Source organism: Vulpes lagopus, chromosome 3, assembly GCF_018345385.1.
Source record: "Vulpes lagopus strain Blue_001 chromosome 3, ASM1834538v1, whole genome shotgun sequence".
NCBI classification, from domain to species: domain Eukaryota; kingdom Metazoa; phylum Chordata; class Mammalia; order Carnivora; family Canidae; genus Vulpes; species Vulpes lagopus.
In genome coordinates, this window is record NC_054826.1 from 57,065,061 (window position 1) to 57,089,339 (window position 24,279).

General features: G+C 39.9%; 1 protein-coding gene across 4 annotated transcripts in view; it reads right to left on the reverse strand.

The window, feature by feature from the left end:
- NRG3 (neuregulin 3) overlaps positions 1 to 24,279 on the reverse strand; it is a 1,041,792-nt gene that overhangs the window by 225,984 nt on the left and 791,529 nt on the right. For all 4 annotated transcript variants that reach the window (XM_041746957.1, XM_041746955.1, XM_041746956.1 and 1 more), the window contains exon 3: positions 17,990 to 18,063. In XM_041746957.1, coding sequence (XP_041602891.1) covers positions 17,990 to 18,063 — 74 coding nt within the window. The remainder of the gene's footprint in view (positions 1 to 17,989; positions 18,064 to 24,279) is intronic.

Below are 24,279 nucleotides of genomic sequence, written 5' to 3' on the forward strand. Positions count from 1 at the left end.
CTTCAGAAGAAGTTTACATTATTTTGTAAAATTCCACTCATGTGTGGTTGCTTTCCTTTCATTTCCTCAATGGTTTCAGAAACATTGTAGTTCTTGGCTTCATCACTAATGATTAATGATGGGGAAAAAAAATTTGTGCTTACTTAATTTCTTAAATTGAATTCCCCTTGCAGTTATAATGTAGCCATATTCCCATTCTATGATAATATATGAAAAGTATAGAAGGAGCTCAACGTTGACTTTGTCAGGAAATCACTAACATACTAGCATGTGTCGTAAAAAGGCATGCCTTCCTCCATGGCTTCTACTGAACGGCAAGAGGGTCTCAGAGTCAATGTGATACAACAAGCATCACTTGCTTCTTAGTGAGCTACTTTTCCTTTACAATTGGTTATTTTCCTCTCAGATTTACTAAAACTATACTACTTTAATGATAAAAGCCATTGACAGATACCTGTAACTATAGGTTCAGAAACCTGAAAAATTATAACATATAAAAGGGAAAAGATTGATCCCTGGGTGGCGCAGTGGTTTAGCGCCTGCCTTTGGCCCAGGGCACGATCCTGGAGACCCGGGATCGAATCCCACGTTGGGCTCCCAGTGCATGGAGCCTGCTTCTCCCTCTGCCTATGTCTCTGCCTCTCTCTCTCTCTCTCTCTCTCTCTCTGTGACTATCATAAATAAATAAAAAAAAATTTTTTTTTTAAAGGGAAAAGATTCAAAGGCCAAAAAAAGGATTGAATTGAGGTAGTTGGAGGAAGAATTTGGTATTTCAGGACAAGAGGAAAATCAGGATAAGATTCTCCTGTCATTTAAAGATGTTGATATATAGTTATTCATGGTTAAGACAAAGCAGAGTTAATCAGCATGCTTAGTATAGACACATTTTGTGTCAGAAGAACTTTTGTAGAAATGGCTGAACAGACATTAGAGAGCAGCTGTTGAGGTGCATAGTGATGGATAAGAGAGCCTAAAAGTACAAATGAGTCCTAGGGTCCCAGGCTGATTGGAGTATATCCCAGGTCCTGAGAGAACTTTGTCCTCAAAGCTAATCCACCATCTGCTTTCTTGGAGGATTCACTGTAAGACTGAAAACAAGCAATGGATTTTTACTTTTAGAGAAATGTCTAGAGTGAGTCCTTGGACTATAAATCGATGAGCATGCTAAACACAACCTCAACGTGCAAAATTTATTTATGGAATATTAGTCAATACTAACAAATAAAAAAAAAAAAACTAACAAATCCCTGAGGAGCAACCTGGGTATATGAAGAATAAGTTAAGTCAGGTTCACCTTATTTCCCTCTTTGACTGCATGCTAATTTCCCTCTTTGACTGCAATGCTAAATTAGAAAAATGTGAAATATGGGATGCCTGGGTGGCTCAGTGGTTGAGCGTCTGCCTTTGGCTGAGGGCATGATTCCAGAGTTCCAGGATCAAGTCCCACATCGGGTTCCCTGCAGGGAGCCTGCTTCTCCCTCTGCCTGTGTGTCTGCCTCTCTCTCTCTGCATCTCTCATGAATAAATAAATAAAATCTTAAAGAAAAAAAGAAAAACGTGAAATAGATAGAATACCTAGACCCATCTTCAGCTCCTTAAGGACAAGAAAATAAATTATGTATCCGATTTTGTTCTGTGGAATAAAACCTGTGGTTGTTTGTATATGCAGTAATTAAGGGTAGACTCCCCATCTTAGATGTTCCTCCTTCTTAATCTTCCCCACATTTCCTTTGGTTGAAGGAGTTCTCTCTCTCTGTGGAAGCCAAGATGTCAGATTCTTTCTCTCTCTGCTCCTCATAGAGTCAGGAGTAAAGCTTACTGCCTAAAGCTACGACTCGGCATCTCACCTGCAAAATGGCAGCAATGATATCAATCTTGGTGGCTTCTGGGGCAGAGAGACTGAGATGAAATCAAATTAAGTGTGAAAAATCAGAGATATTAGGTGTCTAGCCCTTTCTAGGCTGACTGTTTGAGTAGAATATACAAACTACTATGAGATTATGAAAGGGAACAGGTAACTGCCTCGGGGGCCGATGGTAATGACTACAAAGGCAGTATAATAACATTTTCAAGCTTAAAACAAGAGAGGATGAATATATCTGGCTATAGGTCTGTTGCTGCTGGGCACCATGAAACCGGGGCACGTGAAAAAGAGAGTGGTGTTCATATCTTCCCTTGGCTGGTAATGCCTCTCTGTCCTGAATCATGCTTGCTAACAATGAAATAGGAAACATTAAATAACCTGAGATATTTGTGAGATATATCTTTCTACCCTTGACTACTATCCTAGGTAAAGTGCTTTTCTAAGCAACACAGAGTTTCTACTTGGGAAATCATTCGGTTCTTCTTTATCAGCACAAAGATGTCGATTTTAGGATTCTTTGTCTTACTGAACCAACTTGGCAGCTGAACCGTTAAATTCCAAGATTATTAATAGCATAGCAGTTTATAGTTATAAAACTGTCACCATGTGTCTGCTCATACTCTCTATATATTAAGTTATAAGTATCACTAATTTCTGATACCATGATAATTAATATATACCAATAATGAATGACCCACAATATAAGTTTTCATGTTAAAGTAATATATACTTGCTCCAGAAAATAAAAACCCCAAAAAGTGAAAAGGAGAGATATTATCAAGCAAATAATGCTACATAAGACCATGGGATTGATCTCCAGATCACAAGGTATAGTAGCCAGTTAACTGGGGCTAAAGCTTGTCTTTCCTCCTTGGCTATGAAAAAGAAAAGAGAGGTACTTAGGATGCCACTTCCAGAGGCAATGCAATCTTTCTCTCTTCTCTTCTCTCTTTCTTCTTCCCTCCCTTATTTTTAATTTTTAACTTTACAGCCTGGCTTCTTCTGCTTCATTAACTCATGGTCCATCATGGCTACCTTTCAGTGTAACAATTAGCTCCTAAGTCTATATTGCTAATAAATTGTGGGTGGTGGTGGAGGGGAGTGAATGAAAACTTGCCCTCACATTAATTTTAATACATGTAATAAGACCTCAATAATTAAGAGTATTACACTGATCAACAGATCACACAAATAGTATTGTAGACAAATAGATCAATAGAAGAGAATAGGAATATCAGGCATAGAATCAAATAAATATTTGATATACTATTATTGTATATGTCATTAATTTGTAAGTATATGATATTTAACATATAAATACCACTTAACTTATTGATAGATATGATATTAATAATTTTCATAAAATAAATTGGGAATCTCTATAATAATCTAGGAAAAAAGAAACCTGAATATTTTTCAAGGTTTAAGCATAAAATACAGAAACTATCAAATTTAAATGGGATAATTATAGAATGAAGTTGGAGTGAGGAAAACCTTTTAAAAGTATTAAATAAAATGCAGTAGCCACAAAAAGAAAATGATTGATTTATTCTCATATAAAAAAAAAGATGGAAAGAAGGAAGAAAGGGAGGGAGGAAGGGAAGGAGGAAGGGAGAGAGGAAAATTTACTGCTTGGGCATGAACTATGATAATAAAAGACAAAATGCAAAGGTCAAAAGAGAAAAAAGTATTTGAACCTTCTGTCACTATTAAAGGCCTAAATTCTTTTATATATAAACAGTTCCTACGAATTATTTAAAAAATGACCAATAACAATACAAAATTGAGCAAGGTATATATTAGGAAAGTTCACAGGAAATGAAATACAATAGCTCTTAAACATGTGAAAAGATGCTCTATGTCACTCATCATAAAAGAAATTCAATTAAAAACTACTCTTCTAAGAGTGAACAAAGATAAAATAGTTTGAGAAAACAATGTGGCATGTTGAAGAGACTGGAGAAACAGAGGGTTTGGAGAAGGTTTGAGAATTTAAATTGGTACCATTCTAGGGATGACAATGAAGAAAACCCCCAAATCTACAAAGGTGCACATATTTGACTCAGCCCACTGCTAGAAATGCTCCATATTGCATATTGCTTAAAATAGCATACTGTAAACAGCAAATAACCTAAATGCAAATCCACAGATGAGTTGTTAATTTTGTGTTATATACAATCAGTGTAAAAGAAATATGCTATGCAATTATAAAAAGAATGAGAATGTTCTCTATATAATACACTAAAATAACCCTGAAGATCTATTTCCATTTGGAAAAACAAGATGGAATAGCATATTATGGGCTGTTATTTACATTAAAAGGCAAAGGACTTTTTTGTTTATTTTGCTTTTGTAAATATATTATTTCTTTACATATTAATATATGATAAGAATATTATTTGTTGTCATTATAAGTACATGATAAAGTAACTTTGTAAGGATTTATAAGAGGCAAACATTAGTGATTGCCTGTGAGGGAAACTGGCGAACGGGAGGATAGGGGTGGAGGCTTTTATTGTAAACACTTTTCTATTGCTTAGTATTGAACCATGTGAATATATCACTATCCTAAAATTAAATTAAACTAAAAAATGTATTATAAAATAAAATTTTGTGAGTTTAGTAATTATCCGTCACACTTAGCAAAGTCATAGGTATCTGTAGACACTAAATGAGTTTTGAAATGGATGGACTAAAAATAAAATTCTCATTTAAAAATGAGAATGAGTTAAACAAGTTACCTTGGGCAAGTCTTTCTTTCACTCATTTAATCAAAATGAGTCTGAACATCTGATGAGATAGAAGCATGGTAGGCACTTGGCATAGCAGTAATCCACCCAATACAACCCCTGTTCTCCTATAGAATCTACATTTTCCATTTCAGTAATCGGCTGATTCAGTTCTATAATGAAAACCAAAAAGCACACATCACACACACAAAAACTACCAGAAGTCTAAGCGAAAGTCTGAAGATTTTATTTGGACTTATAGTGAAATATATTCAAGGACTAACACTGTTTCATAAAATACGTCTGATATTAGAGCATGCTAGATCTCTCTCAGTTTATGTCTCCTTATGCCCTAGAATAAATCTTCATAGTTTTCTTCATCTGGGTCTCTGAGCTTCTTAGTCTTATTTGTATTGTTTAAAACTAAATGGGAATAATAGTAATAGCTATTTTATCTATTATTTGTCAGAGTTAAATGGCAGAACATATAGAACACATGTGACCTTATAACTGGCAAAGTTTCTTGCATGAATTAGGATGGGTCCTCAATAAGTGTTACTTATGTCTGAATCATCTAACTTTATGGAAATGTTTGTTGGAGTTTTAAATTCCACCTTGTTCACTCTTAGTTGAGGGGAAGCATTTACAGATTATTCACAAAACACGCCTCTTGGGTCTGGAATGTGTTTCTGGGCCAACGACGTAGGTTATTCACTGTATTTGGAAATTTCCTACAGGTGTAATCATAAAGCATTATGTGAGGACAAGAAATTATGTAAAACTGGAAATCTGATCATTTCCCCATGATTTACAACATGGTGGGGATCAACTGCCAGATTGATTCCACATTAATTCTCTCACAGAACTTCCCTGGAGGGTATGAAGTATTCAAGATTTCAAAAAAATGGAGACAATGGAGATACCAACCAATATAATTGAACAGTTAGGACCGATTAATAGGGAAAGACTGACAAGTTAAGAGAGCTAGAAATTCAGAAAATCCAATATTCTCAAAAATGTATTCTCATATAAAATGAATCATAAAAAAACTCATTTTAACTGCTCACAATTTTATAAAGTGTGTTGTGAAGTAGATTATATATCTTGCACTATACTGCTTGACCCAACCATTGTACCCCAAGCTGTCATTCTTATGCACCCATCTCTTCACCTAATTTAAATTGAACTTTTAATCATACTGCTAGCCATGACACCTAATCAAGATATTTATTTCAAGGGGATCCCTGGGTGGCGCAGCGGTTTGGCGCCTGCCTTTGGCCCAGGGCGCGATCCTGGAGACCCGGGATCGAATCCCACGTCAGGCTCCCGGTGCATGGAGCCTGCTTCTCCCTCCGCCTGTGTCTCTGCCTCTCTCTCTCTCTCTGTGACTATCATAAATAAATAAAAAATAAAAAAAAAATTAAAAAAAAAAGATATTTATTTCAAGAAATGATGAAGAAGGCTTTGCTCTTAGACCCTCATGAAAGATCAATCGATGGATAGATTAAACAAAAAAAAACTCTTTTTTTTTGCAAAAACAACCTTGTCTATTATTTTGCCCTTCAAGTGTCAGTTCCTTGACTTAAAAATAAAAGCAAAAACATTTTATTAGTCCCTATCAGAAAGCATCTGGAAGCTAAAGTGTAGAATTAGCAGATCTGAATGTAAATTCTTAGAAACTGAGTAATTTGGGTCAGTTAATCAAATTCTCTGAATCAGTTTCTTTAACTATAGAATAACCCTGGTTTAGGATGAGTAATAAATGAAAAAATGTAGATGGAGACCTATCACAATATTCTGCTCTTAGTAAGTCCTCATTCCATGAAAATTGTTTGTATTCAAAATATGGCCCTACTATTAAAGGAAAACCCATAACCCTCTGTCTCTGATTACTGCCAACAGTGTGGTCAGTTTTTATACTTCTCTGTGCTCACTTTTGTAGTCCACATTATGAGAGTAGCTCTTTACAATCTGTGTGTCCAATTTTTAAAAACTACATAAACATCGAAAGAGTGATAGTACTACCAAATAAAGATGGTAACAGCTCAGATCATTCCATTTCATGTCAGTCACAAGAGTGAAATTGTCCCATCATCCTCTCTCAAAAAGCTCTCTCAAGGAGGATGGTGAGTATATGCTTGGTACTGCACTACTTTGGCCATCTCCCGCCATCAGTGTCATATAGAACACTACCTAATAATAATAATAATAATAATAATAATAGTAATAATAAATTTTGCTACTTACTCCCAAACCCTAACATCTCCTGGGCACAGAATATAAATAAATAGATGGATTTAGAAAAGTCTGTTAACATAGGTGTAAGGCTAGGTTACGATTTTCTCTGTGTTCTATGGAATGTAGTAATAACTATTTAGGGATACACGTAATGTTATTAGATGTGATTGAAATTTATCCAAAATGGAGTACAAGGAGGAAACACAAAACGACATGAGCAAGATAAACCCAGCAACCCAGATGCTCCATATACCCTTGGGTGAGGATCAATTTAGCCTTGTGGTTATAGTTGCTCTGCTGTAACTCTTCATGTATTCTTGGCTAAAGCTTCCATCATTTTTCTTTCAATTCTTTCTTCTAGTTACTCATAAGCGCATCATTTGGAAATTTCCAGATAAAAAGGCCATTGGAATAGTCTCAAAAGATTGTCCCCTCATAGATTTTCAGTGCAAACAACAAATACATTATGGTTACTGGTAGAAAGCCACATTAGTGTCTAAATGTGTGTGAAGGGGGAGCCATTCTCATGCATAAGTAACAAATCAACTACGATGAATATAGAAATAAACTGCAAAATATTGTGTCTCTAAAATTAAACTGTATTGAAGGCTGCATGAATGAGGGGCTTCCCACAGCTTATCTGAGCTTATCTGATCTTAATCTCCTATTAAGATCTCTCAAATTGGAGAGAGTGAGGGAAGGGCAGTGGGGGATGGAGTGGAGCTGAGCACTTATCCCGAGCTGGATGTCTTCCTGCACATGTAGCCCATGGACAACTCAACTCCTGGTTCATACCAACTGCAGGAGTAAGTGTCTGTTAGGTAGACAGAAAGAACTCTGCTAAGATTTTCTCTTCAGGGAGTCATGGTGTGGGCAGAGTACAAGCTTTGCAGCAGCAGACTCCTAATGACCAAAATGAACATGGAACACCATCACAAGACACACTGGGCTTCCCTCTCACTCCTGGCTTGTAGCCTGCCCTCTTCTGCTAGGGACCAAAGTGGCATTTCGCAAGGTAAAACTAGATAAAACTGGATTGTGTTCATCATCCTTCATCTTGGCCCACAAGATTCTATGGGAACCCTCACACAATTGTTCAGAAAACACCTCAAACCAAAAAAAAAAAAAAAAAAAAAAAGCACAACAGTGTAAAAAGTCACACAGAAAAATAATGATGCTCAGAGGAATGAGGAGTGAGGTGAGGATTCATAATAATTAAAACTCTGTGGGAAAGAGTTGTTACCAACATTTTTTTGCTATCAACTTTTGAATCTGTTACTTCATTTTTCATGTTTAGACTGCATAATCTATGGGGTTTAAATTTTAGCCCTACCACTCACTGAATGTGTATCTTCGAGCAAATACTTTTATTTACTTTTGTTTCATTTTTTTTTCATCATTAAAGTGGAGCCCTTTTTGTATCTACTTCACAGGGCTGTATGAGGATTATTTGTAAAGTGCTGAGCCTAGTGTCTGACACAGTGAGCATTAAAAAAGTTTGTTGTTATTTTGATTCTTTTAATAATTACTAAATTATTAAATACATATTATAGATAGTTGGGAGACTATAGAAAAATATTGACAAGAAAAAATTATGCATATTACTACCACATTTTGCAGTGGATTGCCTCCCAGTCATTTTTTCAAAAGCTCATATATTAAGTGTAAACATATATTTTACAAATTTAGGTGACCATATAGTACTGCTTTACATATTTTTGGTCATTGTAATTACTCATAGCTCTCTCCTTTGCTTTCTATGGATCCTAGGTTAGATGATAAGTTGTGCTCACCTATTCACACCATATATGCTATTTCAAATCCTACATTTTATTTAATATCATACAATAGCTGCTTTTCATAACAGCAGATGCTGTTCTAAAATATTACGTGTAACAAGTTCTATACAGTATATGAATGAACCATATTTTGTCAATCAAACCATTATCTTTTTTAAAAACAAGAAGAAATATGGAAATAATGTTATCAAATGTAAAATGTATTATAGATTTCTTAAAATTAAATGCCCTTGTGTTGGGATCCCTGGGTGGCGCAGCGGTTTGGCGCCTGCCTTTGGCCCAGGGCGCGATCCTGGAGACCCGGGATCGAATCTCACATCGGGCTCCCGGTGCATGGAGCCTGCTTCTCCCTCCGCCTGTGTCTCTGCCTCTCGTTCTCTCTCTGTGACTATCATAAATAAAAAAAATAAAAATAAATAAATGCCCTTGTGTTATTTCTATCTATAGAATAGATGGAAACACAAACAGCACCAAATATACATAATTATGGAATATATGATTAAGACCACATTTATATCCATCAGGAATCTTCAGATTATTCAATAAATTCAGTTAGGATAATGGTTTAACCCTATTTTTAAAAATATTTTTCATAATCTCTTAAGTATATACAAATGCAAATGTCAGATAGGTTGACTATATAACCATAGGTATATATGTAAATTACGTAGACAATAAACTTTTAATGGCTAAATTAGTAAAATATATTGTTTCATGGTGAAGGAAGTCCAAGTATTAAAACATATGAACTATTTCTTAAATAATGGATAGATTTGGTCACATAAAAGGCAAAACTTCTTTATGTGCCAAAAAAGACAAGTAATAAATCAAAGAGCAATCTCGAAAAATTATTACATATGTGATAGTAGATGGTTTTTTCTTCAAAATAACAAATTCCTTTAAATAAGACAAAAAAAAAACTTACCAGACTTGAAAGTGAGCAAGAATTTTAAAGAACTTTAAAAGTCTAAATGAAACTGATAAATATACAAATGAAAAAGTATTCAATTTTGCTGATAATCAAAGAAATTCTATCTAAAACATTGGTGAGATACAATTTTCCCTATGAAATTATCAATTAAAAATAGTATCTAGTTCTGTGTGAAAAAATGTAAAATGAACTTTCTCCTACTGTGTTCATGGAAATATAAATTAATATAGCTTTTCAGAAGAAAAGTTATCAAAGTGTATTAAAAGTCCAGACATGCACTCTTAAGAAATAAACTGTACAAGATATGCATAATGCTTACCAAACACTGTAATCATGAAAAATTAGAAATCCACTGAATGATCCAGCACAGATTTGTAAAAAAATTTATAAGACATGCTTATAATGTTATACTCTTTAATAGTTTAGAAAAATATAAGATTATATTATGCTGTGGTGAAAACGTCATAATGTATTCGGTGGCCAAAAAAAAAAAAAAGAAAAAGCAGATTATGATATATGTACAGAATGATCCCAACTTGGTTAGGAAAATTAGTATATTATGTAATGAGATGTTAGATTTTAATTCTTCCTACCTCAGATTTGATTAAGGTATCAATATAACGGATAATAGATAATGAAGTGTGAAACTAATCACTACGTGCAGAATTTATAAAGGAAATGATCCAATAATCTAGAGCCATTCCAGAACACTTGATCTCCCTCGCTGGCTCTGAAAACATAAAGGCGGTGGGAAAAATATGGGTAAGAAAGCCATCTTGGTCCTGAGAGTCTGATGACAGAGGAGTATGAGTGGATTGCTCTCCAGAGCATGTGGGGACAACAGGTGTGTCAGCAGGTCCTGTGGACTAGCTGTGGACTCCATGCGAGAAAGAGGGGATGCCGGCTGCCTGAAGTCCAGCCTGAGAGGCTCCTACTCAGGCCTAAGGACAGCCCACCACTGCCCCAGGTGCAGCAGACCCTCAGCAAGCCAGGGCCAACTTAGGGAAGGTAGCAGTTGGGAAGCTGGGAGGACGGAGCAGAGCACAGAGGCTAAGGGGAGGCAAGGTCAGTTATGTTTCCCTCTGGTCCCAGTTTACCTGCCTTCAATGTGTCGGTGGATTTTGCGGTATTTCCACATGAAAAGAACAAAAGAGTTGGACTACCATGTGCTAAAATGATTATGAGTGCTTATCTCTGAAGGATGTCATATTGGGAATTTTTTTAGATTAAATATCCTATCTTCCTAGTATTCTGGAAACAGTGTGCATTTGCATGTTGAGTTGGTAAACTTCAGGTATTTTGTACTAATTAAAAGGATAGATTTGAAGATAATAGCAACTGAATGTAAAACACCATCCATCTGATGGAAATGATAGACTTTATAAAATTCACAGGGACAAGGGCAAAATCGGACAATTCTGTTACTTCGCTTTCAAGGCCAGAACATGGTAATAAGAGTTATAGACTTTATGTATAGACCTGTTCTGCTAACAAAATTTTTATGGCTACTGGAGAGCAGAGGAATGTAGAAAATGTAGGCATTCAGAGCAGATTCCAGTCTAGAAGACCCCCCTGTGCTCTCATCAGTATTGATTAATGGACCAGAGGAGCAAGTGGTGATAGTTTCTGCTTTGTGCTCCCAAGAAACTTCCCTTTCTCCTTCTAATTTATAAATGGAAATTTCCTCCCCAGGACCATGTTGCATAGCCTCCTAGAGAGTCCTTCTCATTCCAGTGTGAATATCCTTATAAAGTTGGGCAGTGTGCAACCCGGGTCCACAGCCACAGCACTCCATGTGGAAAGTTCATTACAATACTCTTTTTCTAAATAAGCCTTCCGTGAGCAACCCAACTCTCTCCCCTTCACTTTATGTGAACATTTATTACCTACCCACTTTTATGATATTTCCTTAACCTGTCTTGTCTTTTATATGTGTGAATGGGGTTTTTTTTGGTACTTGTTTATACATATTTTCTTGCCTCTATGCAATTGCAGCTATTTGAAACCAGGTAATATGCCTACTGCTTTTTAATCCCTGGCAGTATCTGTCTCAGTGCCTCATACACTGCATAGTTAAAAGGGAATAATAACAGTTAAGATAAAATACAACCATCATGATAATAACAGATAACATTTATTGAGCCCTCACTATGTGCTGAGCACAAAGTTCTCTGAATGAATTATTTTATCTAATTCTAACAATAACTGTATGCATTAGAGACTATTAATATTTTATAAAGAAGAAAACCAGAACCCATCAAGATTAGGCAACTTATCTTATTTCAAACTAATAGTAAGACTTTGAATGAATGAAACATAATTTCTCTCTCTTTTGGACATTAATCCTTTGGAGCCTATAATCCAATTTAAATATATGCAGTTTGCTAGGCCATGGTTTACAGATGGTAGGATCCTTAATTATTATAGTTTGAATCCATAGCATGGGTGCACTCTGTATGTGCTAATTATTTGGGGGAATAAACAAGTGAACGAATAAGAAGATATATTATTTCATACAGAAAACGAGAGCCGTTTTCTGCTTTTAACCAGGATCCTTCTACAGGTAAAGAAACTGAGCCTCAATTACACTGTGACTGATCAAGGCCATGTTGCTAATCCGGATCATCTTTCCTTACACTCCTGTATCTCACTATTGACACACTGAAGGATTTTCTATACGTTACATGAAATGGAGAAAGGCAAGAACGTAGAGCCTGTGTCTCTTTGGGGACGTCCCAAATGATAGTCTTCAAGGAAATCTCTTGCATAAGCTTTGCCTGCATCTGCCTGGGCTCCTGGGCCCCATACTGGGTCTTTAAAGGGGGCTCTTGAGTCTCCTTCTCCTGCACAGCAGAGGAGCATCACTGTGCCCCTAGCTGAATGGTTTGAGCACTGGGTAAGTGATGATCCAGTGGGCTCCCTGGTACACAGGGAAGCAGACCTACTGTGCTCAGACCTGACAAATTCATTGTCCCCGCAAACCATTACAAACGGGGCTGTGTTGACTGGCTCAGTGCCGGCACTCCCACTAGGGCTAGAACCACATGCTACTGCAAATTTATTTTTTGGGGCCCGAAGTGATTATTTCAGGTAAGCTGGGGTCACATAAACCCAGTCTGGAGGGATGGGACATCTAAACCCACACCATTTTTTCTGCTAGCTTTCCTCTGAACCACAGCTGGATGGCTCCTGGCATTTTAGATGGCACTCTAAGAGCAGAGCCTGGTTCCTAAGACTTAGAGAAATAAAGTAAGAATGTAAATCACAACCAGTAATAACCAGATTAGGCCTAAAATGGAATTACTTATGCTAAGCCTCACAAAAGCAAATCAAAACTTAACTAAGTTTCTATGCTATGCTCTCCCAGAAAAGGTAGGCCAAGGTCAACCAATCCGTACTTGTGTGCTCAGCCCAAGTTACCTGACCAGGCTTTAAGATTTCCCTTTGCTTCATATAAGGTAAGTAACCCTACTTTAACCAGTTAGCAAAATCCCGGTATCACTTCCTCATTCCTACTCACTTTGGTCCATTGAAATCACTCACCTTCTATAGCTCTTCAGGGATCTTTTTTATCTGCTAGGTTGGATGGCGTCCCATCCGTGAACTGCTGAATTTTTATTAGATCTGTAAATCATGGACATTTTTCTTTGCAACGGTTCATATGGACTGGATCTAGAAGTTCTCCTCATCCTCCCTTGGGGGAGACTAGATGACTCTGAAAGCGTAAGCTATAAAAGCCCCACGCCAAAGCCTGGGCCTGCAGACTTGTCACCTGCAGCCAGCCCTGGGGACCCTGGGATTTAGATGCTGGTGGAGAGAGGTCACAGCTACGTCTGGGAACGGCTACCTTCAGCCACGTGTGAGGAGGACCCTCGCTGTAGATCGGCGTCTTCTCTTCCCTATACCATTCTTTGATTCTGTTCTGATTCCATTCTCTGGAGCTTTTCTCATGCTTCCCCCGGCCAGTGATGACATGAGGATCTTGATGATAACTCAGATTGGCATGCGCTCCTAAGAGAGGACACTCCGGAAAATGTCTGCCTGCATCCTTGACCAGCTTATGATTCTTCAGTTCCATCCGGTTTTCTGCTTCAAGGTGGAAGATGGTGCCTGACTGGGTGGGTGCAGGTGTTTAGGAAGTGAAAAATGGACAGGAGTGATAGGTTGATCCTGCATTTGTGGAAGGGGGACTGGTTGTGAAGCAATTCAATGAGAAAATGTGTAGAAGATTGCAGGGCTTCCTGGGTGTTGCTGGAAGTAGAGTGTAGACATATGCAGGTCCAGGATGCCACATTGACAGCTGCTGGCTCCTCCATAGTCAGTTCCTCTGGATTCTGACCCAAGTCTGTTCCTCTTACCACCTTCCTCCTGAACCCATGCTCACTATTCATCCTTGTGATCAGAATGTGGCTTCTGCACACTGAATACGTATGAGGGTTCAATTCACCTGACAGTGATGCAGAAGATATTTTTTCAAAATCTGACATCAAGGCAGCTAGAAGTTTGATTCATGCATGTATACAGGTCTTCCCGAGTGGGGTTAATCACAGGTTCTTTGGGGGTAAAAAATGAGTGTTTAGAAGAGCAGGTCTGAGGACTCACCCTGGGGCCAGGTGTAGACAATGATCATAGCAGCGACTGAGCTTTCTCATGGGGACATCCAGGCATTATTTCCCCAAATGTATGCATGCTGGGGTTTTATTTATTTTTTAAAATTAATTGGAGGGACGCACATTTCCGAAACAACCCTGCCTTGCCTGGGGGAGAATAGAATGACAGAGGTTTCTAACCTGCTGTTAACGGATTTCGCTAAAATAGAGCAGACATTCGGCAAATGGGGAGAGAGGGAAGAAGGAAGAAGGGAGAGAAGAAAGAGGAGAGAGGAGGAGAAAGAGGGAGGGAAGCTTATTTCCTGAGTGCAGAGTCATTCGAGGATATCATGTGCAGCAAATTAAACGATCCTTCAGCAAGAATTTTGACAAGAAAATTTCATTAGGGATTTAAATCTCTATGGAAGCTCAAGTTGCTGCATTAAGATATGAAAATTGTGCAAATATTGTTCCTTAGAATAATGTTTGCTGCAGGTCATTGAGTTTCAGTCAATGAAATTGAGAGTGATAAATGTCATAGTGGAAACCAGGGAAGATGGGGCGGCAGGGAGGAAGGGAAGAGGCCCGCACTCCAATGCTCAGGCGCCCGAGTCACTTGGATCAGAAGTTAGACTCCAGCATTAACTGGCTGCGTGACCTTGAGCAAGTTTATTTAACATCTCCGAGGCCTAATTTCCTCATCTATAAAACGTGAGCAGCTGCCAGTGACTCTGCTAGACTGTGACTTGGGTGGGGGGGGTTTGTGAGATAACCCAGGTGAGGCCCCTGGCACAGCGGCGGGCACCCGAGAGCTCTCAACACACACCAGTGACTCTATGATGAGTCAACGTGGGGCTGCTGTTCCTCGGGCACTGATTTCTTGCCAGTCTGGGTGATGGGTGCCTATTGGGATTATTAGTGCCATTCTTTGGGTGAACTGTCTGGGGTTCAGAGGCCTAGTGAACATGCCAAGGTCACAGAGGAGTAAGTGCCTCTGCCAGCACCATGCCCATGCTTACGGGTCTGTGTTTCTCTCCCTCACTAGACTGCAGGGGCCTCAGAGCCTAAACTCTGTGTGTACCTTTGTACTAACAGAATCTGACCGGTTAGATGGGCCCTGGTAAGAGCTCAGAAAGTACCCCGTGGAGTGAATTCAGGACCACCTAAATCAAGGGAGGCATGCGTGCATAAATGCTTTTCCCATTTATTTTATTTTATTATTTTCTCCATTTATTTTTTCATTAGTTTTTTAAAAGATTGTATTTATTTATTTGACAGAGAGAGAGAGAGAGAGAGAGAGAGAGGAAGAGCACAAGCAGGGGGAGTAGCAGAGGGAGAGGGAGAAGCAGGCTCCCCACTGAACAGGGAGCCTGACTCCAGGCTCCATCCTGGGACTCCTGGATCCCAGGACCCCACAAAGGCAGACGCTTGACCAACTCAGGCACCCAGGGACCCCTGCTTTTCCCACTTAAACTCTGTCTTAGGGACTCATTCATTGGGTTTCTCAATGCTTTCTTTCTTAGTCTTTATTTCAAGGTTTTCTGGAGTATTGACTCACACAACCTTATGCCATTTTACAGGAAAACAGGAGAAAAAGGGGGAAAAAATCATATACTTCCACAATCCAAATACTAAAAGTTCCCTTTCAACATTTTTTTTCTTACCATTGGACCAAGGGATGTTCCTATTGCAATTTTATGTGACAATAATTTTCTATGTTGCTGTTTTTCACCTAATAGGGATATTTCTTACAAGTATCATTTTAATGGCAATTTAATAGAGCATTATAGATGTGCCATATGAAATTTTACTTAAACATAGTTTTGCTGTTGGTTTTCAGCATGTGTCCATTTTTCACCATTGGAAATACTGCTGCACTAAATATTTTTATGCATATAAGACCGAGGTTTTCAAGCTAGTGATCACTTTTTTTTAAGGAGCACAGTCCCTACGGAGGGCCTCATCCTCAATTTTGTAAGGATGGACTATGATATCTAAGTGCATGGCAAGGGTTTGGTTAGATTTTCTAAGGAGAGATTATTTCACCTATTTTGCACCATATGTGAGCCCTGCCCCCATACCTTGTCTTCTAACCTGCTGACAGATATCTCAGGGCCATATATGAAAAGTAAAAGGAAGGAAGAAGGAAGGAAGGAGGGGAGAGTAGGAGAGGGAAGAAAGGACAGGGAGAAACCTAAAAGGAGAGAATAATGAAAAAAAAAAACAGAAGAAAGGAAAGGGGAGAACAGAAGGGAAGTAAAGAGAAAGAGAAGGAAAGAAGAGGGGGAAACAGAAACTAGGTATATCAGCCAAAAAAAAAAAAAAAAGGAAGAATAAAGGAGAAAGAACAAAATCCGCAAGCCCATTCTTGTAAGGGCTTTGTAATATTCCAGATCCATGTCTCTAACCACAACCACATGCTTGAGACACCTGCTTAGCGAGTGGCAAGATCATAACATGAAACAACAACAAAAAAACACACTCTAGTAACTGTCCTCTCTCAGGGTAATTTCTAGGCACCTGTGCCTCAGGTTTCAGAGAAGGAGATAATTCACAGCCTGCTTGCTTGCTGAATTTTAGGAAACCTCCACTTGTCTCAAGGAGAGTTAAATTTGTAAAGAAGCAAGTAGTTATGATTATATCATAGCTCATCTTGCCAAGATAAAATGCAAAGTAAGTGAAATCATACACACCTTTCCCTTTCAGAAAATTTTGCATTTACCTAAGGAGATGTAGGTAGAAATTCAGCAGCGGGGGCGGAGGGAGAGATGAAAATATGCATTTTGAAAAGATGTGGAAAGATGGCTAGATCTGTCCATTATCCAGCGGTGTGGTCACTCCCTCAGGGCCCACTTCTGTGTGTCGTCAATACGCAATATTTTGTGGAAGTCTGTCTTATGTGTGGTTGTGATTCAGAAAACTGTAACATCGCCTTTTTGGTTTGGAAATGCCTGTCATTATCCTCAGTGAACTAAACTGCTGATTAAATAAAAGAAAAAGAAAGAAAGAAAGAAAGAAAGAAAGAAAGAAAGAAAGAAAGAAAGAAAGAAAGAAAAGAAAGAAAGAGGGAGGGAGGGAGGGAGGGAGAGAGAGAGAGAGAAAGGAAAGAAAGAAAGAAGAAAGAAAGAAGAAAGAAAGAAAGAAAGAAAGAAAGAAAGAAAGAAAGAAAAAGAAAAAGAAAAAAACCCCTCCTTTCCATAGAGGTGGTTCAAATTGTAGCCGTCATTGAAAGCACAGAAAATTATTTACGAATAAGGCACAAAATTCACACTTGACTACAACTGGTCAGATTTGCATCCAGTGCTACCTTTACCCCAGAGAGAGACAAAGAGCAAAGGATTAGCAATATTTCTCAGTGGCAACCCGTCCCCTTCCACGAATGACACAAAACAAACCATTTGCCAACAGTCCAGTGACCAGTGGTCCTTGCAAGCAGCGTGGCTAAGCATGGGTTTTCCCACCTTGAATGCTTCTTATGTGATGTTTTATATGCACATTTTCTTAGTAAGTACGGTCAACGGGCCTAGGCTTAATATCCTCAAGAATTCCCCAGCAAAGCGTAAGAAGCAGTAGGAGACTGTAGCTTCCAGAACATTCTGTTAGGCCAATTCCCTGCTGTCACAGCAGGCCTGGCGGGGACCTGCGAGCTCAGGGAGCCCCGCGGGCTGCATCCAGAGACCAGGTCCCCTCGTGGAAGACATGCAGACCCAGGCCCAGGGCAAGTCCCTGCGGAGACAGCTTCGGCCTCTGACACCTGTCCCCTCGGCCCCCCCAGGCCGCCTTCAGCAGAGCAAGCCCTGCTCCCACCTTAGAGAGAGAAGAAAAACTGTTTGACCTACTTGGATCCGACAGGATGGAATCCGTTTTTGGCAGGAACTGGTCACACCGCACTCCCTGGTAGCCTTCTCTGCACCTGGGGACAGGGGGACAAACACATGCATGTGGCCGTGAAAGACTCCAACCAGCAGCCCGGCTAGAGACCAGGGCCCGCCTGCCCTGCTGGGGCGATCCCCCCCACGGGCTCAGGCTACGGGGACACAGCCCAGCATTTTGCTGTCACTGTTTCAGAGGGGAAGTCGAACAGCACCTTGAGGTGCCCCCCAGGTCACGATGGGGGGCACAGTCCCCTTCAGGGGCCAGCCCGGCCGCAGGGGCAGGCAGGCCTTTCCTTCATGCAGGGCGCTCATCTCTATGGGCTGCAAATGCCCCTCTGGAAGCCCAGCCTAGGGCTCCTTTTGCCAATAAAAAAAAAAAAAAAATCATTCTCTCATATGAGTGACCCAATCTTATCAGATGTTGACTACGGTTTATCTTCCTCATGTTTTAGGAGTTTGCTCATTTGCTAACTTGCCCTCTTTTTATTTTTATGTTTTGTTTTTTTTTTTTTTTTTAACGTGGCTGCTCCTCACATGGCCAGAAATAACAGTTATTTTACAGCTGCTAAGATCCGAAAGGCACCCATGTCTTACGGGCAAGGTTCCCTCAAACATTCCTATTTCTCCCTCCTCATTTCTCTCCTTCTTTTCTTTTCTTTTTTTTTTTTCTCTCCCTTATTTTCACGCACGTGTGCGAAGTGCCTGCTCTCTGGCAGGCAGAGTGCGAGGCAACTCTCCCAAGGCCAGGGGGCAGCCTGGAGGCCTGTGCCAGTATTTCGGGGGTCTACATTTTATCTGTAAAATGTGACTTTTTTTTTTTTATCACAACAAAAGTAAAATGTTGCTTTGTACCTGGTGTCTTTTATTAGGAATTTACTCCCCTCATTTCTCACAGAGATAACAGTCGGGGGGTCATTGTCACAACCAGATTCATGTAAGGACTAAGCAGTCATCATGAGTTGTGTAAGACTCTGTACTGCTCAGAGTACCCTCCATCCTCTCTGTACTTTGCTGAGTAGTGGAGGGGGGAAGCTTCAACAGTTGTTTCTGGCAATAACTGGGAAGGCTTTTTCTTTCTTTTTTTTTTTTTAATAACAAGGAATTGGCATAATTGGGGATGAAGGTAAAACTTGGAACCGAGATAGAGAAGATGGAACGTACGTAGAAAGGCTCTTAAAAATGTAGACCTTGGTTGCATTCATTATTTGTGGAGGCTCAAACTTGTGAAGGTTCAATACCATACTTTTTCCATTTATTCTGCATTTTGATTCTGAAAAGAAATCTGGCTTTGCCCATTTCTTATTAAAAAAACTTGTCAAAAAAAAAAAAAATTTGCCAGCAGCCCCGGCGAGGAGGCCTGTCACCCCAGCCCTGCCAGGCCTGAGCCTCGGCTTCACACAGCTCGCCCAGTCAGGGCCACTTGGTCGCCTCACCCAGCGTCAGCCCATGGGCCGGCAGCTCAAGGGACAAATGTGGCCGGTGCCCCAAACGCCTGCCTCTGTAAGCGGGGAGGTGGCCGTTGGCGGCCTGCTGGAAGCTTTGCCTGTCACGCTCGAGTGACAGAAGCCGCTCCTGGGATGCATCTGTCCTACTTACAGAGGGAGATGTTGTACTGCTGGCACAGAAATCGGATTTGAAAACCAACCCTCTGGTTGTTAGCAATCGATAAAATTAAGCAAAGAATTCCATGGGACCGTGGTGTCAGAGATGAGGGCCCTGAATGCTCTCTTCAGCATATGTTCTGTTTTGGGGTGTCATAGAGTATTAGGCAAGGTCTACTGCAGTGGGAGCAGCAACCGAAGGGCATGGAGGGTATTTTAATGCCCCCCATGGCGAGCCAAACTGCAAGGCAGGTGAAGGGCAGGCTCTCTCTAGCACCTTCTTAAGCCTGGCACTCTGGAGTGTATTTGGTAATTCTCCTCGTAGACCAAGAACCAAGACTCCTGATTTAGGAGTATCCAGTACCCTGGATACCCAACAGACCATTGAAACAATTTGTTTAAGCAGCCACATATTGTCATCACTTTTGTTTTATTATCCATTTATTGCACTTGAAACACAGCAGACATACCCCTCCGTCTGTGATGGTAAAAGTCGGAAAATACTTAGGACCAAAGCATACTGATGATGAAAAACTAAATTCCTGTTCTCCTAAAGCCGCCCCAGGCTGTCAGGGTGCCTTTATTCAGAATTACCAGAACCACAGTGCTTTAATCCTTATTCCCTCCCCCCCAAATGATGAGGTATGGGCTGGGCGTGTGCTATGGTGCGTGCTCACATTTTTGGAGGTTTTATTTCCAACATATGTGGGAGCTGTGAAGCACACCCTACTCCTTGATTCTTTGCATCTTCACTTAATATGAAAATGGTATCCTAGGGAGATGTCTGATTTCAAGGGAAAGTGCTTTTTTGTTTTGTTTTGCTTTTTAAGGGGGTTCTTCGTTACTGACAACGCGTTATTCCATTTGTGTGTGGAAAGAAAACTATGGAAAGGTGTTTAACATTTTTCTGGGCTTAAGCTGATTTTCTGGGAGGGTGAGCCCACTCTGAAGTGCTCAAGCCTCACGGGGTGTGTGGAAAACGGCACAGCAAGGGCCTTCCTGCATCCTTCGTACCTGCGTGCTGCAGACGGTCACGTGTGACGATGCTCGATGCTGGCCCAAACCAGGCTAGGAACCCGCCAGGGCCTGTGTGACTGGATACGTAGCCAGTCCTGCTCCTTTGTTAAGGAGGCAGTGTCTCTGCTAATTGATGCCAGGTTTTAAGAAGGACACATTAAAATTTCCACTGAAAAATCACACATAGGTCATATTGATAAGTTCAGACCCATCCAAATGTGAAGACCAAATGGGCCGGCAGGTAATGCCAATGTACTGGACTGAATGCATGACAATATTAAAGACATAAAGCAAAGCAAAAAAAAAAAAAAAGTCAATTTGCAGGTCTATTGCATTGACTGAGTTTGGCGGGACTTCCGACAGTGTAACAAGCATTTCTTTGGAGAAATATCATTGTATGTTTATTTTGGTTTTTGTTAGTCTTGAGAGGATTCTGAGAGTGTTTTTCTTCACTTTGTAAGAGGTTTGCATTCTGAAGGATTTAGGTATATGCAAAACAGAAGTTCACATAATAAAAAGGTCTTTGGTCATCTAAGGATGATAGAATTTATAAAATTATAAAAATACATGTGTAAAATAATGATAAGCATTTTTTAAAAAGCACAGATCTTCTCTTACCTAGGTTAATATTCTATTTGTTTTCCTGTTCTGCATTGCTTTCTTTCTTTTTTTTTTTTTTTGCATTGCTTTCAAATGTCCATTCAATTCACCCAGTCTCTGCTCTATGAATTTCTTTATCCTTTAGAAACATCAATCACAGTGATCATATTAAAAATCCCAATATTCCCTGGTGGTTTTGTACGTAAGTTTTGATTCTACAGCTGAATGGCCTAAGAGCCCAGGGGGCAGGCTCAGGACAGGAAGTAGAGCCCAGGTTGACAAACAGTTATGGGAGAATTGTTATCAATGGTGAATCAACCCCAAACACACTCAGTCTACAAGAGCTAAGACATTTTACCTTGAAAAAAAAATTCACCTTAAACTCTATGTTTATCTACTCTGTGATGAAAAAGCTGTCAGTTCTGAAACCAGAAAGTTCTTGCTCATGTGGTTTGCCTTGTTTATTTCCAAACTTAAAAGGCAGGAGGGAAGGACATAGTCGAGGAGACAATGTCCAAAGCAAGGGAGGGCAGGTGAGAGGCTGAAGGGACACCGTGTTGGGGGTCTGTGGATAAGAGAGCTTGGGCTGACAATGAAGTGGGGGGAAGAGCTTGGAGACTGCACTGGTGAGCCTCAGGCCTGGATCACAAGCCAGGATCCTGACTGTCTGGGGACAGGGCCCGCTGTGCAGTTTCAAAGCAAACATCTCTCTTTCTACTTTTTTACATCCTTCCAGCTTGGCCCTTGCCCCACACCTCACTTGTTCAGCTGTATCTAGAATAACAAACTCTCTCTTCTCTTTAGTTTTCCTCTTCTCTATCATCCCTGAGAAAAAGCCCAGTTTTAGTGAAAGTTTTAGAAAGCAATCCTTGGGCGAAAGAGAAGAAGAGACTAGAACTGGCAAAGATGAGAAAATACAGCATGCATGATTGTCAGCTGGATTTCAAAACTCGCTTTGTCTGGTGTGGTGAAGAAGAAGTGGTTAACACATCACCCAGCCTGGATGTGAAAGACCCAAAGGAAGAGACTTTTAAAATGGTCCATCATTTGCTGATGATCCCACAGAAATCCCACTGCTAACTTCGGACCATTCCCATCTCCTCTCTTACAATACTCTGTGCCAGTTGTTTACCTTGAACTCATTTCTTGAGTAACAACTACACTAGAGCTAATCATATTAGTGACTTTGAGTGAAAATTAAAGAACTCTCACTTGTGGGCAACAGTCTCCCTCCATTTCCAGATTATTCTTCCATTTTCCCTCTTCTTTTTGTTAGGAAAACAAAACAAAAGAAAACAAAACCAAATAACCCCAAAATCGTTCCACTGCGGGAACTGTACTAGCCTTAGTCCTCATCTGTTGATTTCCTGGTCATTTACTCCTTAATGGAAGGTGTCATCACTGCTTCACTCTGCTCTCCTCCTCTCTTCCTCTTCTTCATTGTCAGGGGATTGATTATGCACATGGATGGCCCAGTCAATAGACGGTTGCTTACAACATGTCTTCCTCTTGTTTATCACAATGACTCACAGTATTGAGTTTATAGTCTCATTTCTCTGCTCAGTAGTTGCGTAGATGTACTTTTTGCAAATCACTTAACATCCCTGTTCTCCAGTTTCAATCCAAGAGAAATGGGAGTGATCCCAGGAAGGAGAAAAATGAACAAGTACACATAGCTGATATTCTACACACGTGTTTTGGGCATTTTTATGACTACAGGCCTTATACCTGGCATATCTGCAGAGATGCATTTGACATGATTTATAGAGAGAAACGTTTGAAGGACGGAAACATGTTCAAATGTTTGCTTCAATCCCTATGTAGTGCCTGGTCTCTGCATTCATTTTAGAGAAAGTATATATATACATGCTTTCTTATTGGAAACTTGATTTTAGACATAAAATTTGAACTAGCAGAAATCAATTAACTTCACAAGAGAAAAGGTGGCAAACTGTGTGTGTTGTTTCCTGCCTGTATCGACTTATATTCATAAAAAAAAAATGAGAATTACTCTTTGATGTTACAGGAAAGTAGACACTTTGTCAGTGATATACAAGTCTGCCAATTTTCAGGAGCCTATTAAATGCTGATTTGAAAAGAGAACGACCCCTCCAGGTATTCTTCGCTTATCTCCTGCCAGTTCTCTTCAGCCTCAATGGCAGACCTTGGTTGGGGAAAAATGGAAAAGATCATGAGGCATTTAAACTTTACCTTTTAAAGGTAAGTTGGTTTGGAGGGCTTAAATCCAGAATCAGCTGTTTGCTGGCTATTTAGGCTTCTGTGTCTCCTTCCTTTCATCTGCAAAATGGAGGTAATAATAGTAGCTCTCATCTAGAATTATTATTAAGAATAAATTATATAACACCTGTGGTTCAGGGTAAGCACTCAATAAATGTTAGCTTTCTTAAAAGGAAATATTCTTTGAATTTAAAATCATCATCACAGCTTTGCAAGTGAGGAAACAGATTTCAAAAGTTAAGTATCTGATTCCTACATCTCACATCCAATAAGTAGTTGAACTAGAGGCAAACTCAACTGGGGATGACTTTACAGCCCTCACTTGATCTGTGGCACTTCCTGACATTCTTCATGGAAAATCAAAGGGATTTCCATTCTTCTTGGAAAAATGATACATAGATCATTATATACCCAGGTACCTTTCCCAAGATTAATATTTGAAAATATGGGGACACCTGGGTGGCTCAGTGGTTGAGTGCCTGCCTTCTGCCCAAGGTGTGATCCTGGAGTCCAGGGATCGAGTCCCACATCGGGCTCCTTGCAAGGAGCCTGCTTCTCCCTCTGCCTGTGTCTCTGCCTCTCTCTCTCTCTCTCTCTCTCTCTCTCTCTCTCTCTGTGTCTCTCATAAATAAATAAAACCTTTAATTTTTTTTTTAAATATGGCCCAACTATCATGAACTGAAGCCATGATTAAGAGTAAGAATTAGGGCAGCCCGGGTGGCTCAGCGGTTTGGTGTGGCCTTCGGCCCAGGGCATGATCTTAGAGACCCAGAATCGAGTCCCACGTTGGGCTCCCTG